The sequence below is a fragment of the Phalangium opilio genome, unplaced genomic scaffold, assembly GCF_054372755.1.
Source record: "Phalangium opilio isolate 3A_F unplaced genomic scaffold, DU_Popi_V2 ptg000209l_1, whole genome shotgun sequence".
NCBI lineage: Eukaryota > Metazoa > Arthropoda > Arachnida > Opiliones > Phalangiidae > Phalangium > Phalangium opilio.
In genome coordinates, this window is record NW_028324217.1 from 8,750,827 (window position 1) to 8,767,601 (window position 16,775).

The window sequence follows — 16,775 nt, forward strand, 5'->3', positions numbered from 1 at the left end:
CTCTCGCGAGTCGCTCCGTTCAATTTTCAAACTATAAATAGGCTTATCAATAATATTAAGCCTACGTGACAGGCAACTGACATCATCCTACGGTAGTGCGAAATTTTTTAGATTTTGTTTAGAGGGTAACAAAATATCATTTTGGTATATCTAACGAAGAAGTGATTTACTAGGGACAGAGAGAATTTAGAAGGGGAGTGGAAGGTCCCCCCTTTGACTCTATTAAACGTGATGACGCCCAAACAAGATGTCGCGTTGAGCTTTTTGGGGTAGGCGAGTTTCCGGTCACGTGTTCTAAAATATCTCTGTTACAAACGCATCATACCGGAAATCGACCTGCCTAGATAGCGTTTAGCAGACGACGTTGCGCTACATTCCAAACCACCCTTTCCACTCCCCTTCTAAATTCTCTCTGCTAGGGAGAAGGTATAAGATGCCTAAATATTCGCGCGCCATAGTCCCAGTCCCCCTTTCAAAAACACAAGGGGGGACGTAAAAGGAGGCCGGGCTATTTCGCCTCTCAGTCAGAAAATATGTAATTTTCGTCATTCGCGTCGCGTTGACTGGAGTTTTCAAGAACCAATGAGATGCTGGTTGTAATTTAGAGGCGCGGATTAACTCCGGACCTACGTTTGGACTGGAGATTAAGCTGGAAATGTCGCGAATTTATACCTTCTCCCTAGTAAACTAGATACCACTTCTTGATCTAACGTTCGAGAAAGTAAAATTTATAAATTTTTGGAATATTATTCCCTTATAGACGTGTTTAATGTTGTGTTTAAAATTTTACTATTTAAAATAAACTTAATGATGAATTTAAATGGTAAATCAAGATTTAGTTTAAGATAATCTTTTTTGAACTTCAAAATTAGTATTTATTTATTATTTGTTTTTTTATGAAAAAGCTAGTTAAACATTATTTAGATTAAAAGTTTAACATTATTTTAATTAAAAAGCTAAGACTATTTTAAGTAAAAAACTAAGACCATTTTAATTGGAAGTTTAATATTATTTTAATTAAACGTTTAGGATTATTTTAATTAAAACTCAATATTATTTTAATTAAAAGTTTAATAGTGTTTTAATTAAAAGTTTTAGATTATGTTATTTGAAAGTTTAACATTATATTGATTAAAAGTTTAAGATTATTTTATTTAAAGGTTTAAGATTACTTTAACCAGGAGTTTATAATAAACCCCCCTTATTATGAACTCCTGCTTTAACTTATGATTGATTTTTGAAATTGAATTACAATTATCCACTTAACTGCTAATTATAAAGAATACAATAAAATCCCATGGGCTTAGTATTATAAATAAAACCCGAGTTCTTAATTTCGAACTCTGAGTATTTGTCACGTTACTCACCGTCGTTCTAGCAATTTCCTCATATTACGCTTTATTATTATTCGCGACAAGAAAAGGAATTCCATCATTTCCTAAGCAGATGTCCCCCTTCCCACGTCAATATTTTCGCCCACTAATGTCCTATATTAAACTGACTGATATGATAAAAAGGATGTTAGTAGTAACATAAGCTTATAAAATATGTGCCATAAGTATGACACTTCCTACACTAAGTAATGCTAGATACTTACAGCTCGAGCTAGTTTGAGAACGACAAGCGAAAATAGGCCCTTTTGAAAAAATTTGAGCCCGGGGCATCTTGTTTAAACATATCTCTAAATAATATTTACACTTTATATTTTACGAAATTAAATGTAACTAATAACAATTGCAAACTCGAAAGTACAGAAATACTATTACCACGTTAAATCTTAAATAGAGGCCATTATAAGTACGCCATGGTGGACGACTGTGAGAATAAATTTGGCGTGATTGGCTGCTGCTAGAACTGAACTGACTCGCATTAACTGCTGTCGGTCCTTTTACCCAGGATTCCTTTGGGTGTTTCGGAAAGGTCTATTGACTACACTCAGTTAATTTTGCAGTCCATCTTCCTATTTAGTCTGTACTAAGCCTTTGACAGCGCCTCACCAGTCGTCGCCTTACGAGAATCTATGATGTTTCACCTACGTCACTTCATGATAAGCTCTCAGTAACCAGTGACAAACTTACGACAAGCGAGAATTGACTACACTCGGTTAATTTGCAGGACTCCACCTTCCTATTTAGTCTGTACTAAGCCTTTGACAGCGCCTCACCAGGCGTTGCTATACGAGAATCTATGACGTTTCACCTACGTCACTTCAAGACAAGCTCTCAGTAACCAGTGACAAACTTATGAAACGTATGTACGTTTAGATACGGAAGTATTTATACTATGCATACTATACGGTTTTATTGGAATTATTACCGATACATTTTTGTCAAAGAAACCTAGTTGTTTGACGCAATAAGATCGCCCGCCGTATCTAGAAAGGTTTCGCTCTAAGTGACAGACGTGTCACCTAGATTTGTGATTGGCTAAGGCTTGGAGGAGATAAGTGAAAACGGAGTAGTATTGTTCGTGGGCCATGTGCTCCAATGAAAATCTCCCAGAGTACCTTGCGCACGCTCCTACCTTTAATACTTGGTAGGGGATTGTTAGGTGCTGCGGCGTAGCGCCAGTAGAAGCTAGTTCTCATGAATTAGCTTCTATTTTTAAGACACAGGGGGCATTGTCGACGCTTTAGTACTGTACACCCCTAGCAAAACGCTGGGGATGCTGGGAGGACTTCGTTACCATAGATGGGGTACAGAGGCTACGTTATAGGTATGGAGATTGCTACTTCATTTTACCTCTCTCCTCCAAGGCTAAAATTGTTCATCGAATGGTATCGACTATTTTCGAGCCAAAATGGGGAAGTGATCATTGAGAATGGATGTAACAACCTCAATCACATTGCAAGGCACGTATGATTATTAAAAGCCACGTTTAATGCCTCACGCGCCGAGGGATTATTCTGAAAGCGTGTGAAATATCGTAGACATGATCTTATTGGCCTATGAGTTTTACTGTTGTATCAAAGGGATTAAAAAACAACAGAGAGTTATGGTATGCAGAAAGGAGAAAATTGTGGTTTTAAAAAATTCATGCCCTCAGTACATGTACACTGAAAAAACTGGCATGTGAATAATAGCTAGAGAACGCAGGTGAACCGAATTACATTTATCACCACGTTTGAAGTTTTTAACTACAAAATCCATGATAATCTCTAAGAATGAAAATTATTCTAACACCCCGAATGCCACAGAATCAGGGTTCGAAACCAAAAAACCAAGCACCAAAAACCCACGTGTTTCATTGGGTTTTACGAACCATAAATAACCCACCAAAACCCCATTTAATCTATATCTATAAATCCAAGTCCTGACTGACTGACAGACTGACTGATAATCAACGCCCAGCCCAAACCGCTTGCCCTAGGAGGCTGAAAATTTGCAGGAACGTTACTCATAAGTAGTAGGCGCGTACTAAGAAAGATTTTTCGAATCCGCCGCCATCTTAATAAATGGTGCCCAGAAATCTATAAAAATCTTCTCTATAGGCAACAAAGTCCGCGCGTTTCAACCGATTTCACAAACATTTAGTACACTGGCTTCCTTTAACCTATAGACGGGCTGAATGGTCTTTTGGGTTCGATTTGTTGCCATATTTTTATATGCTGGCCAGAAATTTAAAAACCCTTCTTTATGGAATAATGTCCGCATGAAAAAGAAAACAAAAAATGTCCCGACGGGCTGACGGGCAACGCAGAGTGCCTTCGCACCTAGGGTGCTACAATCATATTAGTCATCTGTAAAATCTACCCATTATTTATATCATTTTGAAGGAAGTTCTTATTACACGCGAGCGACGCCGTGGGTAACAGCTAGTAAAACATAACTAAAATCTTCAATTTTGATGAATTTAAATGCTTAAAAAACCTGTTTTTAAAGATAGTTTAAGATATTTGTTGTTTTAACTTCAAAAGTATTATTTAATAATATCAGAAGTGGTATGAGACTAGAAGTGAAGGGCTCTAGCATTGGTAATAGATCCTGGCAATAGTGAACAAATTTGAGGATTTTTCGCCGCTTCCCACGCGCTAAAACTAGAGAGAAAAAAATTGGTCGAGTTCCAAAAACATTTCCTACCCCCTTCCCCTCAACCTAAAGCGGCCGAACACCGGCGCGGCTCCTTGAATCTAGTTCGGCCGTCTACCACCGCGAGCGTCTCACGTTTTGGAGGGGAAATTCTGAAACCGCCACTAGAGGGCCAACCGTTTGTCTTTTATCAAGTCTTTTCACTAATGCCGAGTGAAGAATTTGGTTAGCTCAATACTTCTAGTATCATACCACTTCTGATAATATTTATTTATTATTTTTATGAAAGATTTTAAGACTTTAAGCAGTGACTTTTGAATGATAATTTCTACAATGCACGCAGCTGCTAAAGATAAGAAATATAAAACCCAGAAAAGTTATAATAATAATAATAAAACCCGGGGTTTTTGAATCCTACTATTTTCGTCGGATAGAAGAAAAATATAACGTAATTTTAGTTGAGCGCTGATTGGTCGACCAAAGTATCAAAAGAATTCTATCGCCCCGAACTATTTTCGTAATATTAATATAGAGCGCCAATTGGTACCTAAACAGGAGGCGACACTACGTAAACATTATCTTAGGAACTATGAAAGGCTTTCAAAAACCCCCAGGGCATCACTTTCTGCTATTGCTATATGTATTTGCAGAAATACATAAAGCTAATAAGAATTATTGTGCCTTAAATTCCCCATGTTTATTTCTACGCAAGTTTTGAGGGCTGGCCTTCAGCACAATCCGTCACGTGTCAATTCTGTGCTATCCTGTCTATTAGATAAAAAAAAAACATTTTTAGCCTATTTTCTTTATAGTTTTTTATCTAATTAAAATTTGCATAAATAGCAAGGTGACAAAAGAAACAACACATTATCTGGCATGTAGTTTACCAAGAACGAGTGTATTAATTAATGAACAAAAAGGTTTTTATGATAGACATCGTAGTCACTACTTGAACGTAGCAACCCGAGGTCATCGCACGAGCAAGGTGCGGGGCACAACGAGAGAGATTATTCGTTAAGTAAAATTCGTCATGTGATTACAATATCTCTTACCACAAAATCCGCCTAGATACGTTGAGAAAATTATTATTAGCTGTATCAGAAATATATAATACTTCTCTTCGAGAGAAGTGTACCACAAAGCGGGGTAAGTGTAACGCCATTCTTCCCAACATATCCCTTAACATTTGGAGGAAGGTTACTAAACCGAATTACTTACGCGATAAATAGTTCCCACATCATTATACGCTATATAGAGAGAGGCCAGAGGAGTGTAGTTTAATTGCCCCCTCCCCTTTCCGCGAAAATGGCGTCAAACTTTACAGAGTGGAAGGCTTGTTGAGGAATGCATCTAATTGGTTAAGCGGAGGCATGACGTTTAATGGAGGATATTTTCACCCCTTTGCATACTCCCTATTAGCGCTTAACTATATGCCAAGGTGCACTTGTGGATTTTTGTCCCACGTCAAGACAATAAAGGTTTGTGGGTTGATTGCTGAGGATTTAGTACCAAACAGGTATAGAATTCACCCCAGGGTGCGATGCCCATCTGAAGTTTGATGAGCGGGAGAGCAAACAAAAAGGGTTCCCTCGCCTGAGAAGAATCATGTTTTACATAACTAAAGTATTAAGAGGATACAGAGTGTCATCCTTCTTCTATTACTCCCTTCTGGTCTCATTGATTCTTAGCATTAGATGTATATTCATTTTAAGCCAAATTACCAGACTAGAATACTAATTTTGCGACCTCATTCGAACCTTAGAGATAAATAATCATTAGTATCAGATTAAACTAATTAGACAACAATGAAAAGTCGCGCAATTGTCTTTTATACCTGGTTAAGGGTGTTTTCCAAAAATTGAGGCGCGTTATTGTCTAGATTAGAATCAGTCAGATTTATTTTTATAACACTTTCTAAAATGAGTGCGCGAAGATAAAAATTATAAGCTGTTTTTTTTCTCTGATTTTTATGGTCCCTCAATTTTATGGAATGATTAAAGTTAGATACTGCGTGTCAATGCCGGGGAAATTCTGTCGAAAGGACTTTCAGCTGTATAATCAGCTGTCTTTATGAAACGAGTACTTATTACTAAATAATTACTTTAGACGGAGGTTTATATATATTGTCCAAAATGTCTGTCTTTGTATTATAAGAGCTATAAGTTAAATTCCTCATTATACGCATTTTTTTATAGCTAGTGATGTCTTCCTCGGTAATTTTTTTCAAAAGTGACGAAAATAATACAGTTTTAATACAAACCAGGGACAGATTTAATTTTAGAAGTAGGAATGGAGAACGGTTAGTATTTACTTCAGTCCAATTCATAGCCCAGTATAGAGCTCCTCCCTTCAACACGTAACGAAAATTTTAAATTATCTTATTTGCTCACTTAAACTACGTTTTGATGACGTTGCTTACGGGGACAGCGAAAAATGCGTAATTCCTTTTTACCTCGGTCGCGATGACCCACTTCTTCTTTCGTACCCCCCCCCCTTCCCGGGGAAGGGGGTCCGTGACTTTGACGCACGCCCACATTACTCTGTTCTCCATTCCTACTTCTAAAATTAAATCTATCCCTGTACAAACTTAAATATCTACGTAATTCAAATTAAGACTGACTATCAACTTTACGGAATAATGTCCGTGCATTTGAACCGATGATTTAAAATAGAAAAATTCGACTATTACAAACAGAGAAAAGAACATACAGGGGCGAGGCCGCCATTGGGGTATCCTCCCTCTCACCAAAAAGCTCCGCCAGAGGCAGTGCGAGTTGGTTAGACTCCCACCTGGTGTATTGAACTCGGGCTCCGTCTGGCGTTGCATATTGGCGCGAGGAAAGAATACCCCAATGGTAGTTTCTGTTTATAATAAACGAATTTAGCCACTACACTTGCTCTCTATATACTATGGACGGACTTTTTGGCCTTTTAGGTTTCAATTGGCCGCCATCTTGAAAAATGACGTTTATGGAAAAACGTCCGCGCGTTTAAACCGATTTCTTTAATATTTAGAACACTGGTTGTCTATTTCCCGTAGACAGATTTTATGGCGTTTACTTTTCGATTTGCCAACATCTTTAAAAATGGCGGCCCGAAATGTAAAAAAAAAGTCCTGGTGGGCTGATGGGCAACGCCGGGTGCCCTTGGTAAAAACTCTGACTGAACAATAATCTATGTCCAGTCCAAGCCGCTCCAGGAAACAAACCAGTTTTGCTGGGACATAGTCCTTTTGTTTCTTGTAACGTCTTTGGATAATCCACATACCGAATGCTGCATCTTAAGAAAACCAGGTTTTCAAACACCAGCCGCAAACTTTTGAGAACGCTATAATATTGAGGGTAATATAGTCATAATTTGTCTACAATACAGAGTAATTAAATACTAGATATAAATGCGTAAGCTTTAAACTAGACGCAATTAACCTTTTGCATTATTTAAGGAGCTAAAATAAACCCTGTTGTTGAAACCAAATTGAATTGATTCCATTTATTAGAGGTATTTTCGACTCCACGTTTAATTACTCCATAAGCGCCAGTGAATCTCTTACACGCTTTCCCTGCATAAGACCAATGCGTTAGGGGGAAGTTTCGAAACAGGTCACCGGAAAATGTTTCCACCCGGTATATCAATCTCTACGCTGCAAACATCCATCTCTAAGCTTATTGGAAGGAAGTTGAAAACGTAATAACTGAAGCGTACCAGGATTTCTCGAGATTTCGACTCAAATTTCACAAGTTTTCCCAATTAAAATCTAACGGGTAATTTAACACTGCAGCCTCAGGTAGTCTGAGCTCGTTAACACCAGCACCACTGTGTTCTAACCCATGACCTTTAAAGACGTAAATAACAATTCATATTTGAACCTCGCACTTATAGAAGACCGCGACAACTTCATTTCATAAATCATTAAGCTACCGCAAATAAAGCTCTTAGAGGGTATAAAGACCAAAACAAAAGTACATTAACTCGAAATTCGGACTGATCAGTATACCCAGTCCAAACCCCTTTAAAAATTTAGGGAAATAATCTTGTAGGGTGTTCCAAAAAGGTCGTAGGTGCAAAGTACCGTTAGTTCTACCAAGAAGTGATATCTAGTTTGCTAGGGAGAAGGTCTAAGATGCCTAAGTATTCGCGTGCCATAGTCCCAGTCCCCCTTTTAAAATACAAGGGAGACGTAAAATGAAGCCGGGCTGTTTCGCCTCTCCTCAGTCGGAAAATACGTAATTTTCGTCATTCGCGTCGCGCTGACGTGAGTTTTCAAGAGCCAATGAGATGCTGCTTGTAATTTAGACGCGGCGAGGATTAACTCCGGACCTACGTTTGGACTTGATATAAAGCTAGAAATGTGGCGAATTTATACCTTCTCCTTATTAGATATCGCTTCTTAGTTTTACCATGAGAAAATTTTCTCTTGGTTCAACGGGTCTTTAGAGTTTAGTATCTACTCAGACAGGAAACTTCTCGGCTTTTATTCCCTTATCATCTATAGTGAATCAATCACCTTACATACTCCAAATTTCCAAATATTGTTAAAGAGGCATAGGCTAGAATTCAAACGTCAACAATAGTTATGTTTAAAATTATTTTAGGAATGAAGTTTCTTAAAACGATTTAACTAAGATTAAACTAAATTAATGACGATTAAACTAAATTAATGACGATTAAAATAATTAATATCAATTAAATTTATTAAAATTATTTACGAAAACCTCTATTTGCGTCTCGACTCGGAGAGGTTTATTTTGGTTTCCCAACTTGTTTTTGGTTTTACGGATCATAAAAAACCACTTACTAAAACCATCTTTAAATTCTTCAATTTTGATAAATTTTAATGGTGAAATAATTTCTCTTTAAAGATAGTTTAAGATGTTTATTTTTTTAGCTTTAAAAATATTATTTAATAATATTTGTAATTTTTTATAAAACATAAGATTTTTATTTTCAAATAAGTAGTAACTTTTGAATGACATTTAATACATTTTACACAACCTTTAAATATAAAAAAACCCCAATTAAACCCAGAACCACCCAATAAAACCAGGCGGGATGGTATTTTTAAATAAAACCCTGGTTTCTTCGTTATGATGCCGTTTTATTGGCCATTTTGACAGTGGCTGATGAAAATGAGCTTATCTGAAAACTTCGGGTTTGATCTAGTTCATGCAAAAGTTATAAGTTCTAGATTATGAGGGTGGCATCCGAGGTAGGCGCAGGCGCAAAGCGTTATCAGTTGTATCCCAACATAAGAGAAAAAAGCTTTTTGATTATTTCAAAGGATTTCCTATAAAACATTTAGTACAGTACGGGTTTCCGAACTTTGTAGAATCAAAATAAGGTCTTAAGGCAATAATAATATTGCATCGGGCATGGAGTAATTTTCGTTTATTTTAGTAAGTTTGCCAAAATCATTTGATTTATTTTGAAATGTGAAATTAGTGTAATTTTTAAAAACGTTAATTTACCCATTCAAATTTTGGGAAAAAAATATAAATACTGTTCCATCGGTAATTTATTTTTTTTCACGTGTATATAGTCTATTAAACCACGTTGAATTGTGAATACTGTATACCTAGTTTCGGTGATTTAAGTTCGAACTGGCAGTACGTTTTACTCAAAACGGTTTTGTCACAGAGTACCAAAATTTGGAAACGGTTGGGTAATTTAGCGGTATATTAGCGTTGTGAGATTACGGTATGATATAAATCGGTAATTTAGTGGAAAATTACCATTGTAAAATTACGGTAGGATATAAATCGGTAATTTACCGCTAAATTACCATTGTGAAATTACAGTATGATATAAATCGTTAATTTACGGCGGTATTTGGTAAATTAGCAACTCACATATTAGCATTGTGAAATTACTGTATGATATAAATCTGTAATTTAGCAGTAAATTACCATTGTGAAATTATGGTGTGATATAAATCGGTAATTTACCGCTAAATTACCATTGTGAAATTACAGTATGATATTAATCGTTAATTTACGGCGGTATTTGGTAAATTAGCAACACATATTAGCATTGTGAAACTACCGTATGATATAAATCGGTAATTTATGGCGGTATTTGCTAAATTACCGACTCACATCTCTAGTTTTATAGCATGTTGAAAATGTTAATTTTAGTATCTGTACTTCCATAATATAACTGAGGCTGCGTATAAAATTTAAATTTCATTTATGTCACAAATTAGCGTAATTTATCATGCATATAAGCAGGAATCTATACATTATATAAGCGACATTTTATCATGACTTATTACACCAAAGTCCTTATTATTGAAGCCACATTTAACGTCTTTGCATCCACATACCGCATGTTCCATCTTGAGACAACAGTTGGTTCTAAACCAGACTATTTTCCCCCTGGCGTTTGAAAAAGGGTAAATTTTCGTACCGTCAATAATATTGTAGATGAATACAAACTTTTATTTTGAAATATTAGTTTCATTAGAAAATTTGTCGATCATTTTCAATTAAAGGAAAAGTAAGGTAACGTAACGGCCTTTTTCAAATTATAAAAAGAAAAATATCAAACAAAATTTATAATCTCTTATTACAAAGTAATTAGCGTTTAAATAGCCTTAAAAACGAAGACTACTGCGCCGCCATTGCTTTAGTGGCGTCTGCTAAACCAAACTTTACCCCTACGGGATTGGTCGAATTCTCACAGGGTAAGGTAGGGGCATGAACGAAATAGTGAATAATCAACAGGAAGGCAGGGCGTTACGCGATTGGTCAGGGGTCCTTATTTAAAATTATCCTTAAATTCTGAACTAATTTGAATTTTAAAATCATTCGGAGTTACTTCCTGAATGTTTCATTGCGCAGACTGGTCTTATAATTTAGTGGAAGAATCGATAAAAAATCACTTGATTTTCATCTTACCCTTCCCTTTAAAAAGCATATAGAGATGCTCCAGATGTTAAAATCATACGATCATTAAGCGGTTTCCAAAAATATTTTCGAAAGGTTTGATGAAATTCAATGGATTTAGTATAATCCCAAGGTATCAATTTCGTTTGCAGCCAAAAACAGTATTTGAAGAAGAATGAAACCGTGAAAATTTGTATTACATAAGTAGTTTGAAAATCGATTTTTCTCTTACTTTTGAAACCGGATTTTTGGGGTGAGAAAAAGCCAAAGTACAAAACAGTATACAAAAGGCGTACGTACAAACAACAAAGGTGCCGGTATCAAATTTAAGACTTGAAAATCCTATTGGGCTTGGGCCTTTTTTCCACGCGCGCCTTTTGTATAACAAAAGAGGATTTGAATTTCAGTTGCGGCAGCTGATCCAATTTCCCACTTTAGGATTAGATAAATGCATTATCTCCTTCATTTATATTATATATATGTATGCTATTGATTTTTCCAGCTCATGTCTTCAGCTTAAATAACAGCCTAGGTTACATTTTTCCATTTATAGGTTAGTTTTGCCCAATTTATATCTGATTTGTAGTTTTAGGTTAGTTTGCCCAATTTTTATCTGATTTGTAGTTTTAGGTTAATTTTTATCAAGACTATATATCTGATTCGTAGTTTTAGGTTAATTTTTATCAAGACTATACGTTTGATTCGTAGTTATTGGCTAATGTTTTTCAAGACGGTATATCTGATTCGTTGTTTTAGGTTAATTTTTATCAAGACAACATATCTGATTCGTAGTTATTGGTCAATTTCGTATCAAGACTACATATCTAATTCGTACTTACTGGCCAATGTTCATCAAGACTATATATCTGATTCATAGTTATTGGTCAATGTATATCAAGACGGTATATCTGATTCGTAGTTATTAGTCAATGTTCATCAAGACGGTATATCGTAGTTATTGGTTAAGTTTTATCATGGGTATATATGATTCGTAGTTATTGGCCTATTTTTAAAAAGACTATATATCTGATTCGTAGTTATTGGCCTATTTTTAAAAAGACTATATATCTGATTCGTAGTTAATTTTTATCTAGAATTTACATATATCTGATCTATAGTTTAATCAAGGTCAGTTTGATCGAGATAGCTATTGGTCAGCTTTATCGAGATAGTTATTCGTGAGTATCTGACGTGTAATTAGCTATCAATTACGCTCAAAATTTAAATTGACGCTTTGTTATAAACTGATCAGTTGGAACGCATACTGTCGTAGTAATAATTTATTCAATCCGACTCGTTCTGTTCGCGACAGTAAACGTAAACTTAATAACAACCGAGAGTAAAATATCAAACTGAGTATTTATTTAAAAACAACGTCAAACAAATTAACTATGCATTATTACATCATAACAATAACTGACTGATCGTAATACATTTCAATTGCGTTATATAGTAGTTTAAAAAACATGTTGCTAAGTAAAAAATGGGTTTGTTCAATTTATGTCTACACTTAAAATCGGCGTAAAAAACCTTGTTTAAAAATTAGTAGTTTTTTCTAGTTAAGCTCCCAAACACGTTCAATATCTCATTTGGTATCAGGGTTCGAATCTAAACAAGTTGGGAAAACCAAAATATTACCTCTCCGTGTCGAGAAGATTATATAAACTTAAGTATCCAATGAAATCGTCGACCTTCTTGCCCTCATCCTTTCCCGCGCTTTGCGCTTCCACATTTCATCCTTACTCTCAACATTATCTTCCTCCATTTTACATACAAAAATCAAATACTCACAAAAAGAAGTGGCAAAAACTTGCTGGCTCTTTACAACCACTTAATTTGACTTAATACCCAATTTCCAACAACAATAATATACCGGTAGTTTAATTGACAACCTACTAGCATCGAAATTCTCATTAAGAATGGCTCCCGCGGATAAAAAAGGGCAATTTTCAACTAGGTGGGCGTTATCTCATTAGATTTGAAAAGTATCATCATACCTAACCGTTTGGATTTTTTTAAAGCAATCTTAGCACCAAAAAATATTTTTTGATACAAAATAAAGTTTTATATTCTTATTAAGAATAAATCAAGAGGATTAAAAAGGTCTGTCCTCTCGTAATTTTTAAGCTTTTATCATGATTACTCTACACAACAGTAACAAGGAGTATAAACCCATTAGTGGAAGCTGTATTTTTTTTCCGAAACAATCTCGCTTATGTTTATCCTCTCTAGACTTCGCTAAAAACGTATTACTCCTACGTAAAATATTAATAGACAGGCAAGGATTCATACCATTAAAGGAGCGCAATATTATCCATATTTTCATTTCATATACAGAGAAAAGAAATTATTATGTTTCTGAGAGGAGCATTTTTGTTGTTGTTTTGAAAAATATATCGCAATGCACGGGCCTTGATAGATATAGGAGGCAATGAATGAAATATATCACAATGCACGTGCCTTGATAGATATAGGAGGCAATGAATGAAATATCTCACAATGCACAGGCCTTGATAGATATAGGAGGCAATGAAGGAAATATATCGCATGCACGGGCCTTGGTAGATATAGGAGGTAATGATAATCTCTCTCTTTGCACGAGAGGTTTATCTTTAATATTTAAATAAATATAATTATTTTTAATTATTTTAATCTTCAATAATTAACATTAATAATAGTTAAATCGTTTAAAATAAAGTTATACCTATTATCTTCTCAAACTTTGCTAATATTGACGTTTAAAGTGAAGGGTACCCCTCTTGCCCGCTTTCTTCAAATTTTGGGGTATATATACGATTCGTTTCCATTATAATAGTAAGGAAAAAGCGCAATTGCGAAAACCTTTGGTGGCGATCCCACCTTAGGGAGGCTAGACGTTTCTCGTAACCCTACCTAATCGCCGCGTATATCCTAAAACCAAACGATGATAATGGAGTAGAAGCCAATGATACAGATTGGTGTCTATGTGGAATAGACGAAAGACCAGTGGATGGTGGTTATAGAGGCCAGTGTAAGTGCAGACTGGTGTCAATGTGGGATTGACAAAGAACGGAAGATGGTGGTGATTAGAAGCCAATATGTACAGACTGGTGTCCAAGTGGAATGCACGAAGACCAGAAGATGGTGGTGATTAGAAGCCAGTAAGAACTCAACACAGGTGGTGTGAGAACTCTAGTAGAGGAGCCATTTCCGTGACTGTGAAAGCAATTCGGAAATGGCGAACACGTTTGCTCCGATACCCAAACTGCGAACGCGATCATGTGGGTGTAACAACGGACAGACAGACACGGCCGTTACAGAACCTCTCCTGGACTACGTCACACGGAGAGGTAAAAAACCCATGGGTTTTATTGGATTTTACCCACGAAAAATAAAAAAAAACCCAAAAGATCACTTTATATAACCTTTCTTTAAAATCTTCAATATTGATGAAATGCTAAAACAATTTCTTTTTAAAGCTATAGCTTAAGATATTGTTTCAACTTTAAAAGTATTATTATTTAATCATATTTTTTTATGAAAAATTTAAGATTTTTTATTAAGCAGTGGCTTATGTATGACAATAACTACATTTCACGCAACTACCAAATATAACAAACCCAATAAAACCCGGCGGGTTGGGTATTTTTGAAACAAAACCCAGGTTTTTTCGAACCCTGTTTGAGGTATTGTTATTATACCAGTTTCAAGGCCAATTTTACATTAAATTATTCCCCAAGATAATATGTGGCAGGCAAATATTAGCCAGTTTTACTTCGTGCCGTATAATTGGTCAATTTAGTTCAAGGTCATATTAGAGTGGAATAATTGGTTAATTTCGTTCAAGGTTGAATTTCGCCTGAAAATTATTGGAAAGCCTCCATGTATCTTTGTATCAAGGGTTTGAAATACAGCCTAGTTTTCAAAAAACCGTTACGGTTCCGAGTATAAACTGAACACAGCATTTCGCTATGCTATGGGTTCTATAGAGGCATGCCCTATAAAACAAATGTCTGCAAAACTCTATAACGTTAAGCCTTGGCCTACAAGCCCGCAGTGAAATACTGCCAAATACAGTTGTTTATTTGTCTGATATAGGTGTATTCATCGATAGAGGAAGTTTTTAGTTATACTTCAGTTAACCCGCCGTTCTTTAAAGAGCTAGCATTACAGTTGTGCTATGAGAGGGTGCAATAAGGGCGTGAAAATATAGTTCGCAAAAAGAGTTCTAAAATAAATACATTTCTATTTATATAAATATATATATGCCACAATAATAAACTTGTGTTAAAGTTTTGTTATTTTAACATATACTGGGCGTTTCCAATAAGTCTGACATAAATTGAAGTGTACGATTTTTAGTTCAAACTGAGTTTAAAATGTCAAAGACCATGCTGTTTACAACATTCAGTTACCAAGATATGGTCTTCCAAACATTGATTGTCCCTTAATATAAGGATATAGTCAAACATGTGTTGTAATTATCTTTACGTTACCAGCGTACGCACATTTCTACTCATTTCATAGTACGTCATTTCTGCAAGATGAAGCTTCAATAACGATATTAGATCGAACAGTTCAAATGTGTAATGTTTGGGAGCCCATTTCTCCGCACCTAAATGTTGTAGGCCTCAGGTTTTCCACTAAGTTTGACCCTATGAACACACTCTTTAATTTATGGCAGACTTATCAAAAACACCGTGTGACTTTATATCAAGTTCAACAGAAAGTTCAAAATAGACGTAGATGTCGGTAGGGTACCGCCGCGCTCTGATTGGTGAATTTAATTTAAACGGGAGGATTGATATTTTTTAGGAAAGTAGTATAAACAATATCGGCAATTGTTGGGAATAAAGAGGAATACGAGAAGTTTCATCGCGTTTTTTTCGGAAATCCGTGCTGGCATCCTTTAGGCATGCCCTCCGTGAACGGGTATCAATTGGGAAACAACAACAACAGACTGAGTGACGTCAGCGCCTTGTTAGCCGAACGCTCTCCTGGTTGGTCGATCGGGAAACCTCGTGCCTCGAAACGGATTCGCGAATCAAAGGAAAATAATGGCTCGAGAAGCGCGGATGCTACCGTCAACGAGAGAGACTCGACAGTCAACAAGTTGACTCAGCTGATGGACCGCAAGGAGGCAGCGCCTAGTCCGACGACACATCCCGCTCTAAGGCCTCAACTAAGCATAGAACCTTATGACATCATTTTCAAGGTAATTGACTTTTCATTCTTATTGGTTAGTCTAACTTGTGACGTCAAGTAGGCATGTTTTCGTTCACATTTTGTGAGCACAGAGTTATTAATAGGGGTTGACGTTCACGTAGCTGATGTTGCGTGACTAGTCGTGTTTAAAGCGATAAGTAAACGCTTAGTGTTAATTTATTTTTTATTTTTGATGGTTAAATATGTCACCTTGAGGTGATTAAATTAGATTATCGCTTATAAAAATGGGTTATGAAATTTATATCAAAAACTGACCTGATCAAACTTTATTTGGATCAAATAAATGATCCAATTTGAAATTGGATTTTGGTTAAGGTTGCAGGTATAAGTACACCGATTTGAAATTGGATTTTCTAGAGATTGTGGAATAAATAGACTAAGTGCATGGGAATTATATATTCGCAAAGCTTGGATTAAATAGGGCAATTGGAAATTATGTCATCATCACACATATTGCATTAGATCACGGCAATACTGAAATAAATTGAATTTGAAATTATATTATCACAAATAGTGAACTAAATAGACCAATTTGAAATTGTACGTTCAAAAAGATTGAAATAAATAGCCTAATTAGAAATTATATTTTCGAAAATATTAAAATAAATAGCGAAATCTGATTGGACTGTGCCAAAAGATTGGAATAAAATAGCCTAGATTG

General features: G+C 35.7%; 1 protein-coding gene across 3 annotated transcripts in view; it reads left to right on the top strand.

Moving 5' to 3' along the window:
- The window catches only part of LOC149618905 (ras-related protein Rab-37-like), a 50,337-nt gene that overhangs the window by 24,474 nt on the left and 9,088 nt on the right, over positions 1–16,775 (top strand). The window contains exons 1-2 of one of the 3 annotated variants that reach the window (XM_089854914.1): positions 9,321–9,421; positions 15,704–16,103. The exons of 1 other annotated variant lie outside the window; for it this stretch is intronic. In XM_089854914.1, the coding sequence (XP_089711040.1) occupies positions 15,804–16,103 (300 nt within the window). In that variant the 5' untranslated portion in view covers positions 9,321–9,421; positions 15,704–15,803. Of the gene's footprint in view, positions 1–9,320; positions 9,422–15,703; positions 16,104–16,775 lie in introns of those variants that run through there. One more of the 3 variants, XM_089854912.1, reaches the window with a different exon arrangement.